The sequence below is a fragment of the Tetranychus urticae genome, chromosome 1 (assembly GCF_039701765.1).
Source record: "Tetranychus urticae isolate SD_2017Ah chromosome 1, NJAU_TeUrti_SD_1.0, whole genome shotgun sequence".
NCBI lineage: Eukaryota > Metazoa > Arthropoda > Arachnida > Trombidiformes > Tetranychidae > Tetranychus > Tetranychus urticae.
Window position 1 is genome coordinate 24,984,085 of NC_142958.1, and position 15,934 is coordinate 25,000,018.

The window sequence follows — 15,934 nt, forward strand, 5'->3', positions numbered from 1 at the left end:
AGTTGAAGATAATGACTTTCAGAAACTTCAGAGTTTGTTGAGTTGGTTTTAATACTTGTTGGTTCTGTTTTTTTGTTTATTGTTTACCTTTAATTTTGTTATTTTATTTTCTCCAATATGTGTATCATGTTTCATATTCCAATTGGATTAATCTTAGGATTGTGAATGTGTATTTGTGCTATCCACCGGCCTTTCAAGTGATAATTTTACCTTCTTGAATGTTTTTTTACTTCGGATAAATCTGTTACCAAAGGAGAAAGTTTTTTTTCTGGAGTTCTAACCAACACCACAACTACCGTCATCATCATCATCACCTACAACAAAATAACAACCACTACCTGTACCATCATTATCACCATCATCAGCATTTAGATTCATCTTTTTCTACTCGCAATTTTACTTCTTTTTTACCTTTTTTCTCTCTGCCCCTGTTTTTTACTTTTCCGTCATCATTATTTTCTTACCGTCACTTACAATTTGTATATTCATATTCATCTTTAATTGATGATTTGTGTAATTAATTTTAATATATTATGATTTGTTGATAATACACACTTTTATTTAAACGAAAACGTTTTTTTAAACTCCACATTTTCATTGTAAATGGATAAATTTCTTTCAACTTGTTGATCACAACGTTGATAAAGTCACAAGATGGTCATCGTTACAAGAGTATGTTTCACTTCCTTTATATTTTTATGGCATGTTTACTCATCTTTATTTACTCAATTTCAGGGTGATTACATATGGATTGAGCCACAATCCAAAAAAGAATTCGATGTTGCCATTGGAGCTCGTGTAATTGCTTCTGAAGGAAGGAAAATACAGGTTGAAGACGATGACAATCAGGTATGATATTAATAATTTTTAATCAATGTTTCCTTTCATCATTTAGCTTGCCCTTTGATTAAGAGCTAACGTTTTTTATGTCATCCATGAAATCTTCGAGGGTAGAACAATTGTTTGAAAGGGAGAAAAGGTGAGAAGAAGAGAAAGAAGAGAGAGAGAGAGAGAGAGACAGGTAAAAGGAGAGAAAGATAAATTAAGGAAAGAGCATCTGTGCTGTTGTGTTTGCATAAATGAGTCTGCCGCTAAATACAGGGTGGAGGTTTGTCTGTTTTAGATATTTTCTCATGGGCTGGCCGTTGTCAGTATTTTTCATTTGAATTAGTTAGCTAAAGACAACTATGCCAGATAAAAATGCAAGAAGGAGAAAGAAGTAGGAGTTAGTCGAAAGGAAGTTGCCCTTTTGTCATTCTTTCAACCAATCTTTTGTTTCGTTTTGTTTTTCAGAAGCAATGGCTCACACCGGAACGGCGGATAAAAGCAATGCATCCAACATCAATTCAAGGGGTAGAGGATATGATTTCCCTGGGAGACCTTCATGAAGCTGGTATACTACGTAATCTTCTCATCCGATACAAAGAGAATCTCATTTATGTAAGCATTTCTTACTCCAGCTATCATCATCATCATCATCATCATCTTCAAAAACGATGTAGATGATATCCTTATTTCATCAGTTTCAAAAATTAGCTCACCACTTGTCTTACATCTTTTCATACTGTCTTTCAATGTTGTGGGCATTTTTATCATTCTTACACTCAATATTTCATGCTAATTTATTTTACTTTTTTTGTTTTAAATTCTCTTGGTATCCAACAGACTTATACCGGTTCGATTTTGGTCGCAGTTAATCCATACCAAAATCTTCCAATCTACACGGATGAACAAATGAGGCTGTATAAAGAAAGAAAAATCGGAGAATTACCGCCGCACATATTTGCCATTGGAGACAATTCATACAATAATATGCGTCGATTTCAGCAAGACCAATGTATTATTATAAGTGGTGAAAGTGGAGCTGGAAAAACTGAAAGTACAAAATTAATTCTTCAATATCTCACATATATAAGCAAACCAGCGCTTACAGGCTCAAAGTTTTTTGGACAAACTTCATGGGTTCAGAATCAAATTTTAGCCGCAAATCCTATTTTGGAAGGTAAATGTCCATTCAAGACACATACACATTTATACACTTCAATTGTATTTAATCACAATTCATTCCATCTTCTGGACACACCCACACTTTTTCATCTTCTACTCACCTAAAGTACACTTAAAACCAACCAACACGGGTTGAATTGAAAGGAGTAGAAGAAGAAGGAAAAAGATGAAAAAATGGAATCAAGAATCTACGCATAAACATCTTCTCATTTACTCTAATTAAGATAGAAATCAGTTCTCACTAAATATGAAAAGGATTGCACCCATAAAAGTGGAAGAAGGAGAAAAAGAGAAGAAACAATTCGTTGAATGAGATGTTTGAAATTGCAATTACCAAAATACAAGTGTTCACTATTATTATCATTATTATTACATGACTTGACAACCGTATCGTACGCGATGGAGTTTATAAATTTTAATAGAAAAGAAAGGCTAATGGATCGTAGCTAGAACTTCTGATTCTTGTTTTTCCGCGTGGAAGGCTTCTTAGATAGTTTCATAATAATATTATTGTTATTGATTATGTCTAGCTTGTAAAATTGCTAATTATTTTTTTTTCTTTCTCTTTTATTTTCAAGCTTTCGGAAACGCCAAGACAATCCGTAATGATAATTCATCTCGATTTGGTAAATACATTGACATTTATTTCAACAAACCCGGAGAAGTGGAAGGAGCCAAGATTGATCAATATTTACTTGAAAAATCTCGTATCGTTGGTCAAGCTCAAGATGAACGAAATTACCATATTTTTTACTGTATTCTTGCTGGAATGTCTAAAGAAGAGAAAATGGAACTTGAACTATCTGATGCTTCCAAATATTTTTACCTAACTCAAGGAGGTTGTATCACCTGTGAAGGACGTGATGATGCAGCAGAATTTGCTACAATCAGAATGAATCTACAAATAGTCGAATTTACTCAATATGAAGTTCGGGAAATTTATAAAATTCTGGCCGCACTTTTACATATCGGAAATATCAAATATAAAGGTGAGCCCAAAATCCAGGTTGGATAAAGAAGTTGTCAAAACAAGAGCAATTCTTGATTCCTTTCAACTTGACCATCTTTAAATGTTATTTGAAGAGTTTTATAAACCATAATTTACACACTTTGACGGTCACATACACATCCATGTATGTGGATAATATCTTCATTATATTACCTCCAATGGAAGTAAAAAATTGAAATCATGATTACACATGCCGAGTAGTCCATCAAAAATTGACTTCTCAATCATTTTCCACGTTTTGAGTAGTTTCTTTCATTTCTCAGTCAGTTTCCTCGCCATCATGTTTCTAGTTTTACTTTTTGTTTTCTCATTCACTGTTCATGTTGAGATGATAACTTCACTATCTTCCTCTCTTCCTCTCTCTCTCTCCTTCTCTCTCTTTCTCTCATTCTTGTTTTCAATACTTGATTCCTTAAACTTTAACTTTTTAGTTGTTTGTGTCTGTTCAAGGGTTGCCTGTTAATTGTTTAGACCGGGTTCATCACACACTCACGAATCATCTTTCATCCCTTTCTTTTCCTCTTTCTCCCTTTGTCTACCTGGACATCGTTTTTTATAAACAGGTCATTTAATCTAGCACTTAATTTAGAACAGTTAGCAAATATTCGCGTAATTATTTTATAAGCTAATATAACTTTACCTTGTCTTATCGTTCTCATTTTGTTTTCTGTAATTTTGTATACAATACTTTGTGTGTGTGAATGATGAAAATAATTTACTTCTTATGTGATTAAGGTAAAGGAAGACACATGAGAAAAGGTTGACTATACATTAACCATTTTCTTGCCTTTTTGTCTTAAACAGCTAAAGTACAATTTAACTCAATCTTCTGTCCTTCCGTTCGTCCTCATAACCTTAAACTTGACCTTAAAATTGAAGCCACTGACCACTTTCAATATCACAAATCATTCATCCACTAACAAATCAAAAGTGACAAAAAGATAAAACTAAATTCTTAAGGTAATAAGTTTCATAGGAAAGCTGAAAAAAATGTCAGTCCTGTGATGATTCCATCTAGATTAGCACCAAAGAAACTGGTTTGGTTTCCTCAAAACAAAGATATTCACCTTTTTTTACTCAGCATTTTATGCTCTATTGAATTAAAGACAATATATATATATCATTCAGTTTATTATATTTACCTTTCCAACAAAGATAACAATATTATTGTTTAAATCAATATTCTTAATGGCAATACAATTTTACATCCTCACCATAAAGTTTAGTTAATAACCGCATATACAAAAGTCGAGTATCAATTTTTCAAACCTTGATATTCATCATCTTATCATCACCATCTTTGTTGAAGTTTTTTGATTTTTGTTGGTTTTTGTTGAAGTTGTTTCTCCTCGGTTAACCAGCCTAACCCTACAAACCACCCTTGAAACGTAACCATACACATAAATATAGTCAAAAAGCCACAAAACCGAAAATTTTTTTCTTTGTTTTTTTCACTATTTCAAGTCATTTTTATGCTCAATAGTGCTTCTCCATCTAACCCAAAACCTACTGAATAGGGTTGCCCCTTTAACTCATCCTTTTTCATTTTTGCAGTAGTCTTTAAGTTATAACAAACCATGCAGTTAAAACTACTCTTTATCGAAAGCAGGGAAACTGAAAATCAAACAAGAATTGATTATCCAATGTTGATGGTTAAATAAAGGCAAACTAAGTTTCTGTTTTGATATAAATGGCCAATAAAAATCAGGGAAATTGCTTCATGAATTTACTTTTTTCCGCAATTCTTGTGAGCAAAGTTGGATCATTTGTCAGTTTTCATCAAATACTATTACTGCCATTGTTTATTAAATCATAATATACACAATGATTATGATTATTTTTGGTCGTGCATATTGTTTGAGTTTATCATTTCAAAGTCAACAGCCTTTCTTTTTCAGCTCAGGAAGTTACATTTCTTATTCAATGCTAACGTCAACAACAAAAACGTTAACTTCGTAATGAATTTACTCTTTCATGTTTTCTGAAAATTTTTCATTCTCTGACTGGTAGTGTTTCTTATCTGTAGTTTTTACTCTTTCTGGTTACAACCAAACTGGTTAACAAACTCTGGTTTTTAGGTTTTATTTTGATCCTTTTTTATTTTCCCTTTCATTATAACAATTTAACTATTCAGGGAACAAGTTTTTCAGTTTTCATCTTGATGCTCATCAACATTATCGTCAAAAAATTGAAGTGAAAGAAAACAAGAAAAGTCATTCCAATAAATTTAGAATAAAGTTACCAATCACAATCTTTATTATCTCATTCAAAGTTAATTCTTTTGTTCATGATTGGTTTTGAAATGAAACTTTAAACCTTCACTAACTGCTACAACAGCAACTCACAAGTTAAGCTTGGTCAGTCACTGATGATGATGATGATGATGATGATGATGTTCATCATAAAATGACGCAAAAATCATTTTTAACCTCTTACAACAATTCACAATGATTTGGCTTTTTTCTAGGCCAAATCTGAAGACCTTTCATTATTATCATTTTCATAATGACGATTCATTGAAAATTGAGCTATAAATTGAAATAATATGAGTCTTTAATAAATTCCTTTACTAATGAAACAGGGTGTAGTCAGTCGATGACTTGTTCTCATTCATCTTCTCATCTTAATATAAAATTTGAATCTTTCAATTCAATTGTTCTTACTCATCAAACATTGATCCAACATTCAACTTTCAACTTGCTTAAAAATACAGCAATCAGCCTAATGATGTATTTAAGCTAAATATTGATGACATCTTCTTGGTGTTCATTTTTCCCTTCAAAATTAACACTTTCTAGCTTCACTTATGACTATTGGAGTACATCAAATTGATATAAGCCGATGATAGCTTTTAAAGTAACAGTAAAATTTTATTGAAATCTGTTCTTCTATTCATTGAAAACCTGTTGAAGACTCATTCAATGTAGATGTAAATTAATCTTGTCATGATTTGAGTTCTCGCTTTCATTAATTTCATCAGTAGTTCAAACTATTGTATCATTGAATCGACAAAAAAAGGTTGACTTTCTCTCTTATCATGAAACCTTACTTTATGAATAGTTTCTAGCTACTTTCAGTCAGATCATAAAAAAATAAGATTAACTTATGGCTTCCCTTTATATCATGAAATTTATTACATAACATATTTTATGATATTTACTATCAATGTCATGATGTTGTACCTTTAATTGATACTCTTTTGAAATAAGATCTGATTTAGATACATTTTATAGCGATTTTTAACATTCTGTGTCAATAAACTACCAAAAAATATTAATTTGATTTACGCTTTTTCTTGCCTTTTATCATTCAAAAACTAATAAACTTTATTTTCTACTCTTATTTATAGCTACAATTGTTGACAATTTAGATTCCACTGAGATAACCAATGCTGGAAGTGCACTAAGTGCTGCTAAATTATTAGAAGTTAATCATCAACATTTAATGGACGCACTAACCACAAGAACTATCTTTGCTCATGGAGACACGGTTGTATCTCGGATGAGCACTTCTCAATCATTGGATGTACGAGATGCGTTTGTCAAAGGAATCTATGGACGAATGTTTGTTTGGATTGTCAACAAAATCAATGCCGCTATTTACAAACCTAAATCAAGTGTAAATCATTATCGAACCTCAATCGGTGTTCTCGATATTTTTGGCTTTGAAAATTTCAACATCAATAGTTTTGAACAGTTTTGCATAAATTATGCAAATGAAAATTTGCAACAATTTTTTGTTAAACACATCTTCAAACTGGAACAAGAAGAGTACAATCATGAAAGCATCAATTGGCGTCACATTGAATTTGTTGATAATCAGGAAGCTTTAGATCTGATTGCGGTTAAACCATTAAACATTATGGCTTTGGTTGACGAAGAATCTAAATTTCCCAAAGGAACAGATAAAACGTTGTTGCACAAGTTACACCAAACTCATGGTGTTAATGGAAATTACCTTCAACCCAAATCATATGTTAACTCTTCTTTTGGAATCAATCACTTTGCTGGTGTCGTTTTTTATGATACCAGAGGGTTTCTCGAGAAAAACAGAGACACATTTAGTGCTGATTTGATTCACTTGATTCAAGTGAGCAAAAATAAATTTCTCCAATCGTTGTTTATCCAAGACATTGGTATGGGTACCGATACTCGGAAAAAGACGCCAACTTTAAGTGCCCAATTCAAACGATCTTTAGATTCATTGATGCGACAGCTTAGTCAGTGTCGTCCATTTTTCATTCGTTGCATTAAACCCAATGAATTTAAGAAACCTAATATATTTGACCGTGAATTGTGCTGTAAACAATTGAGATACTCTGGAATGATGGAAACCATTCGGATAAGGCGAGCAGGTTATCCTATACGGCATACTTTTGCTGAATTTGTTGACAGATACCGGTTTCTTCTTAATGGAATTGAGCCGGCCCACAAGATACACGATTGTAGGCCAGTTGTTGCCCGTATTTGTGCACAAATTTTAACTAGCAAAGCAGACTATCAGTTAGGAAGAACCAAAGTGTTTCTCAAAGATGCCCATGACTTGTTTTTAGAGCAAGAGAGAGACCGAGTGTTGACCAAAAAAATTTTAACCTTACAACGGGCCATCAAAGGATGGTATTATCGTCGCAAATTTTTACGTATGCGAACCAGTACCATTATTATTCAACGCTTTTGGCGTGGTTACATTCAACGGAAACGCTATCAGGCCATGAAAACTGGTTACCAACGTTTACAAGCTCTTATCAGATCTCGAATATTAACCAATCGATTTAAGCTGCTTCGTGGCCATATTGTTGCTCTACAATCACGATGTCGAGGTTATTTGGCTAGGCGAGAGTTTAATAAAAGATATTGGGCTACTATAAAAATTCAAGCCTTTATTCGTGGAGCTATTCAGCGAAGACGCTATGCCAAGATGAAATTGGAATTTAGGCAAAAAATGGAAGCTCTAGAATTAAGGTTACAAGAGGAAGCTCATTATCGTAAACAAATGAATCCACAGAAGGCTAAAGAAATAGCTGAGGTTAACTATTTGCAGCGACTTAAAAAGCTTGAGATTCAACAGCAAGAAGAAGAGATTATCGGAAAGAAAATTATTGAAGAGAAAAAAGCAGTGATCACTGATGCAGTTCATCGACAAGATGAAGCTTTAGATGATTCAAAGTTGGTTGACGCCATGTTTGACTTTCTTCCAAGAACAGAAACATCCAGTGAGAACATGATTCCAAGTGCATTTAAAGATCTTGAGAAACACCGAGGCGAACAGGTATCTGATGGAGAACCTGAAAATATAATTCCAGTACCACACGAGGACCATGAAGATTTATCTGAATATAAATTTCAAAAGTTTGCCACAACATACTTTCAAGGAAATGCTAGTTACTCTTACCAAAGGAAACCAATTAAACAACCTTTACTTCCTTTACCCACTCAAGGAGATTGTATGGCAGCGGTGGCCCTTTGGATAACAATTTTACGGTTCATGGGAGATTTGGCTGAACCCAAATTTCACACAATGGCTCGTGACAATACTAGTGTAATGACTAAAGTATCTGCAACTTTAGGTCGTAATTTTATCAAATCCAAAGAGTTCCAGGAAGCTCAAGCCATGGGTTTAGAAATGGAAGCAAGCGAAGCCAGACCCGCAAAGCGTAGCATTCGTAACAAATTAGTTTCCCTTACTTTAAAGAAAAAGAATAAATTGAGTGAAGATGTTCGAAAGCGTCTCCAAGAGGATGACATTGCCGCAGATACTTATTCAAGTTGGCTTGAAAGTCGACCCACTTCAAATCTGGAGAAACTTCATTTCATCATCGGCCATGGTATTTTAAGAGAAGAACTAAGAGACGAAATTTATTGTCAAATATGTAAACAGCTTACTGACAATCCAAATAAAAGTTCACATGCTCGTGGTTGGATACTTCTTAGTTTGTGCGTTGGATGTTTCGCACCATCATCTAAATTTGTTAAATATTTGCTCAACTTTATTAGGGAAGGTCCACCAGGTTATGCACCATACTGTGAAGATCGACTTCGCCGAACCTTTGCCAATGGTACCCGAGGTCAACCTCCATCATGGTTGGAACTGCAAGCAACTAAGTCAAAAAAACCTCTCATGCTGCCAATCACTTTTATGGATGGTAACACAAAGACTCTTCTCGCTGACTCGGCGACCACCGCTCGTGAACTGTGCGCACAATTATCGGAGAAAATTGCTCTCAAAGATCAGTTTGGTTTCTCTCTTTACATTGCTCTATTTGACAAGGTTTCCTCCCTTGGAAGTGCTGGTGAACATGTAATGGATGCCATCTCTCAATGTGAACAATATGCCAAAGAACAAGGCGCTCAAGAACGAAACGCACCTTGGAGACTATTTTTCCGTAAAGAGATTTTTGCTCCTTGGCATGATCCAACGGAAGATACAGTGGCAACCAATTTAATCTTTCAACAAGTTGTCCGTGGAGTTAAATTTGGTGAATATCGGTGTGACAAAGAGGAAGATTTGGCAATGATTGCTGCTCAACAGTATTACATTGATTTTGGTGATGAACTTGTTCCTGATAAGTTAATCACCTCTTTGCCAAATTACATTCCAGATCATTGTTTCCAAACAAATGAAAAAAATATCGAAAGATGGGCCAACCTGATAGCAAATGCTTACAAAAAGGTACTCAATTTATTTTCTATTTTCAAATAATTTTTTCCCTTCAATCTTTTTTTTCCTTCTTTAATTTCACTTTAATTCCGAAAAGGTTGATCAAACTGGTTTGCCAAAGTAACCATCCTAATCATCCCACTTAGTTGCATCTCTTTGCTTTCTTGACCTAGCAAAATCAAAAAGATGTGATAGATTCCACCTTAATCAAGATAATTGAATTACTCATAGGATATGTTTAAAAGATGTCCAAAAAAAATGTCGTTTCAAAATGGTTAATTAATGTTATTTGAATCCAGCCTCTTATCCAGAAATAGTATTATTATCTAATTGATTATTCGACTAAATGCAAGAATCTCATTAACAGGGCAAAAAATTATCCATTATTTACAATTAGTTTCAAATTTACTATTCATTGTTGGAAATTTTTCATTCCTCTCCACCTCTTTTGGCCATTTTATTGTAAATTTAGTACGTTTATTATAATAACAACCACCTATTTTAAAATCAAGATCACGGCCAGAGTTGAGACTTAGTATCTAATTTTCATCTTCATCATTTCTTCCCATCATTATTAAAACCTTTAATACTACATTTTTCATCATCATAATCATCATTTTGCTTTTTCTTTCTGACAGAGCTACTATTATCGCGAAAGGGTTTCACCACTAAAAGTTAAAGAAGATGTTGTTGAATATGCTAAATTCAAATGGCCACTTCTATTTTCCCGATTTTATGAAGCACTTCGAGTAACTGGTCCACCTCTTCCTAAAAATGATGTGATTGTTGCCATTAATTGGACAGGAATCTATTTTGTAGACGATCAAGAACAAGTGCTACTTGAATTATCATTCCCTGAAACAACATCAGCTCAAAGCGAGAAAAGTGCCAGACCATTTATGCAAAACTTCAGCATAACAACCATTCGTCGAGAAGAGTTTGTCTTCCAATCGCCCAATTCAGCAGATATTTGTGATTTAGTAAATTTCTTTTTAGATGGTCTCAAAAAACAATCCAAATTTGTAATTGCAATTCAAGATTACAAGGGTGAAGGACAATCTACTTTGACTTTTAATCAAGGAGATTTGTTGATATTAGACGATGGTTATACCGGCGAGCATGTTATGAAGAGCGGTTGGGCTGTTTGTAAGCTTGAAAAGAGCGGAGAAAAGGGCGATGTTCCAACTGAATACATTTACGTATTACCCACAACAACTAAACCACCAAATAATATATTATCTCTTTTCACGGAAGACATTAATTTCACCGATACCATGAATGGACGCAATGGCCTATCATATGGACAAATGAATGGCTTTGATAGCCACGAGAAACCTCATACCCTAGAAGAATACGCATTAGATCATTTCAGAGCTCCTCCTAAGCATACTTTACCTCGAACTTTAACATTCTCATCAGCGAGACGTCGAAATAATGACCAGCTTTGGCGCCATTCAAGAGAACCAATTAAACAGCCACTTTTAAAGAAGCTTCTTAATAAAGAAGAGTTCAATCAAGAAGCTTGTTTTGCATTCAATGCTATTCTCAAATATATGGGCGATTTACCCTCTCGACGAACTCGCAGTGGAAATGATCTGACTGATCAAATTTTTGAAGGACCACTTAAATTTGTACGCATTTTAAATTAATTTCCCATCTCATTCACTCCTATCCTCTTATTCAATTACCTAATAATCTATTCACTCATCTAATAATCACCATTTTACTCTTTTTTTTTATTCCTTTTAATTTATTTGCATACACTCATTGAAAACTTGTAGGATATACTTAGAGATGAAATTTATTGCCAAATTATGAAACAACTGACAGATAACAAGAACAGGTTTGTTACTATTTATTGTTTGTTTTTTATTCTGGTTAACTTGCTTCTTCTTTTTCTCCTACTTCTTGTTTCGCATACAATTACAAGCTGCTCAACCAGATTTCTTGTTGGTCTTGTATTATTGAAAGAAGTGCACCAAAAAATGAAACAAAACTAAATTCTTTTTTTTCCTGTACCCAATTTTTTTCAGGTTAAGTGAGGAAAGAGGCTGGGAACTTATGTGGCTAGCAACGGGACTTTTTGCACCAAGCCAAATATTACTTAAGGAATTGATGCTTTTCCTGCGTACCCGACGTCATCCTATTGCCATAGACTGCTTACAACGGCTACATAAAACGCTAAGAAATGGCCAGCGAAAATATCCACCCCATTTAGTTGAGGTTGAAGCTATTCAACACAAGACAACTCAAATATTTCATAAAGTCTATTTTCCTGATGATACGGATGAGGTACTTGCTCACATTTTATTACTACTCTATGTCATTAAATTGACTAGTCTTTAAATCTTCTTATTATCATCTTTTGTGTCAAATATCCTGTCCTCATCTTCATACTTTAATGATTCATTAATGTCTTTTCTTCTTCTTCTTTTTTTGTCCTTAGGCTTTTGAAGTCGATTCAAGTACCCGAGCCAAGGATTTCTGTCTCGATATTGCTCAAAGATTGAATCTCAGATCAGCTGAAGGATTCAGTTTATTTGTTAAGATTGCAGATAAAGTAATCAGTGTTCCCGAGGGTGACTTCTTTTTCGATTTTGTGAGACATTTGACGGATTGGATAAGGAAAGCCCGACCATCTAGAGACGGTAATACCATTGGTTTACATTAGACAGGAATTTTATGACAACTAATTATTACAGCCAGACTTGATTTTATTTGAAAGGCTTTTAACCTGTAATTTGGGAGTGTTGATAATATTAATCAAACTTTCCCTTCAGCAACCATTTTTAAAACATTAGTTTGATTGATTGAGTCATTAACAACTTAAGCAATGACTTAAGACTTTTAAATATTCATATTTCCCATGCTCATGTGATATGACCAGAAACATTAGTGTTAATACCATTATCAGTGTTAACCATTGAATATTAATTTCTCAAATTTTTGAATTTTTCTTTGATTTTAATGGAAATATTTTATTTCTTTTTTTCCTCCGTTTAGTTGGTTCCATACCTCAATTTACTTATCAAGTATTCTTCATGAAAAAGTTATGGACTAATACGGTTCCAGGAAAAGATGTAAATGCCGATATAATCTTTCACTATCATCAAGAATTACCTAAATTGCTTCGTGGTTACCATAAATGTTCAAAAGAAGATGCTGTTCGTTTGGCAGCCAACATATATCGAGTCAGATTTGGTGAAAGCAAAAATGAACTTCAATCAATACCTAATATCTTACACGAATTAGTTCCAGCTGATTTAGTCAAAATTCAACCACCAAGTGAATGGAAAAAGGTAAAGCGATGATTTTAAACGGAATTAATATAAGGTTGAAATGTTTACCACGCAATTGTAAAGCAAGTGTCAATCGGTCTTGAATGATTTGATGCTTAAAACAGTCAATATCAATTAAATTGGTAGGTTTAAGTTTATAATTTTGGAAGGATTGGCAGTTTAATTAATGCTTTTAATATTAATCGATTTAAATTGAACTAAAGTTATCCTAACTCAAAACTGTCATATAATTTGATTAGCTGAAATTGTTACAAAGATGATCGGTTATACTTTGAAATCAACTTTCAAAGCATACAAACCCTGTATCTAATTGATCGACAATCAAATGTTTAACCCAAAATTAGGCATTAATTATAACAATTAGTGCCGCTCAATGGTAATGATAATGAAAGATTTTGAATCATCACTCTAATTTTCCATAACAACACTTTTATGTTTGTTGTTTTATTCAGCAAATGTAACAAACTTAATAGCATTGATCTTTCAATCCTTAATTATTTTAGTGATTGCTTTCTGGTTTTAGTTATTCTCATTATTCCAACCCTTCTGGTTATGAACTAATTGAATTATTATCATCAGTTTTAAATTGAGCTTTTATCTGTTATTGAATTTCGATAGCTTTTCCTGGCTTACTTGCTATTTAAAGACTGCATTTCATTGATGTAATTTCAATCACAATCATTATTGAACTTTTGAATTATGATTATTTTTTTCTATAATTGTTTAATCATTTGTTCATTAAAACTAAAGATACATGTTACTCTAGTCTTAAATCAGCTAATTAATTTCATTCCACATTTAAAAATGATAATAATTCACCAATCAACATGATTGATATGGATTGAAGTTAACTAACTGACTGTAATTTCAATGCATATTGAAATTGTTTATCATGATTGAAGGCTTTAAATAGCAAAAATAGTAAATTCTTGTTATATTTTTGTAGCCATAATACAAAATTGTAGTTATAATGTAAGAAAGCAAAAGCTTGATTGTCTAAAGATTTTGAACAATTTACTTTGCCTCATTATCCTGTCATCTTAATCACCAACTAAAAATTGATTCAGATCATGTATCTGGTTCATGTTACTTTGAAATTAATAAATAAACGATTATGATATTATTGCCAATTGATGAGGTTATGGATGATTTGTAATCAGCTATCAAACTGAAGCATATTATCCTGTAAGGTGTGGCGCAAATCAATGATGAAAACTTGTAAAAACATATTGATTTCCAGATAATGAACTCAGAATTTCTAAATTTTTCTATTATTAGCAATATGCTGTCTGTTGCTTCTCAAAGATAATTACAAATCAATAGAGTCTAGAGAATAAACTGAATTACAATTTGATTAAACATTTCAATGTTTGCTTTACTCAATGCTTCAATTAAACTAATTTTTTCCCTTTTTTCTTTCTCCACAGCAAATCATTCAATATTATAATCAAGATGCTGGCATGACCCCTGAAAATGCAAAAATCGCTTTCCTCAAGTACGTCTACAAATGGCCCACCTTTGGTTCAGCATTTTTTGAAGTTAAACAAAATGGTGACACCAATTTCCCTGAACATCTTCTCATTGCAATCAACAAGCATGGAGTCAGTCTTATTGATCCTGTTACCAAAGATATCCTGATTACCCATGCATTTACCCGAATATCAAACTGGAGCAGTGGAAATACATATTTCCATATGACAATAGGAAATCTGGTTCGAGGAAGTAAACTTCTCTGTGAAACACCATTGGGATACAAAATGGATGATCTTTTAACGTCTTATATAAGCTTGATGCTGAGCAATATGAACAAAACTCGAGTGAAATAATGAATCAACCGAAGCAACCAATCTATGGCGTGAAGCTGGTGAAACATGCATTGATCACTTTTTATGGAAAATTTTAGTTGATGTTTTATTATTTAATTTAATTCCTGATATTATTACGACCCTTTTTACAATAATTATTAATTATTTCGTAAATTTCCATCCAGAATTTACATTCTGTTTTGGGCAGCTAAACTTAACGAATTACGTCAATATGGAAATGACAACATTTCAAATGGAATCCAATTCATCTTCAAGATTACTTAAAAATTTATAATGGAATCCATTTATCAAGATAATTACCAACATTCCCACAGCTTTAAATTGCTGTGAAGCACAGATTGGCAAAAATTGATGAAATCAATGAATATTATTAGCCTGAAAATTCATTTTCCATTTTCAAAATCTCAACATTCCAAAAGCTATGATAACAACAAAGAAACTCATAAACCATTACCAGAATCCAGGAAGCTGAATAATTGGTACTCTATAAATCATTCTGATCCCAAATTTCCAATAATCATGGATAATTTATAAAGTGGAAAAACATAGACAATTTAAAAGAAAACATTTTGTTGTAAATCAATTTTCAGCTTCTATGAAAGCATTTTTTTAGGATAAAATAATTTATTAAATCTCATATTGTGTTGATTTAATATGCAAACATATTACCGTGACAACATCAACAAAAGGTTGAAATGTTTTGTTAACAATTGACAAGTTACAAACAAAATTGATCATTCATCTCTTTATTTATCAGTCCTTTGTGATTTACCTGAAACTCCTCTTTTGACCTTTCTTGTCATTGTACCATAATCGGTCAAGTGTCCAACATTTTATCCCCCTTCTTACCTTTCCTATGTGTAAAGGTCAAGGCCGTACGTGATGATCCATTTTACTATACTTTTACTGGCCATTGTATGAAGGATAGTCCGGATATTGGTCAGTGATGATGATTGTTCATTGTAATAGTTCACCAAATCACTTAACACAACTACAAAGTTATTTTCATGGAAAGGGAGAAAATATTGTTTACAAAAAAGCTACTTTCATTGAAAAGTTTTCCAGTCTCATTGATTTTGAAGATCATCGATATTATTATACATTCATACATTGAACACATTATTTGACTGTTTGTT

The 15,934-nt window shown here is 32.9% G+C and overlaps 1 protein-coding gene across 2 annotated transcripts; it reads left to right on the forward strand.

Moving 5' to 3' along the window:
• Positions 1-14: 14 nt before the first annotated feature.
• ck (unconventional myosin-VIIa ck) lies at positions 15-15,446 on the forward strand. 2 transcript variants are annotated; one of them, XM_015936384.3, is made up of 12 exons: positions 15-672; positions 736-849; positions 1,294-1,440; positions 1,666-2,002; positions 2,586-2,996; positions 6,366-9,685; positions 10,312-11,304; positions 11,455-11,516; positions 11,707-11,965; positions 12,120-12,321; positions 12,677-12,972; positions 14,400-15,446. In XM_015936384.3, exons 1-12 carry the CDS (start codon positions 655-657, stop codon positions 14,796-14,798), a joined length of 6,558 nt encoding a protein of 2,185 aa, XP_015791870.1. In that variant the 5' UTR covers positions 15-654; the 3' UTR covers positions 14,799-15,446. The 2 variants fall into 2 exon arrangements, with proteins under 2 accessions (XP_015791870.1, XP_089126600.1); XM_089270474.1 differs by having other exon boundaries at positions 41-672; positions 1,297-1,440.
• Positions 15,447-15,934: the final 488 nt, after the last annotated feature.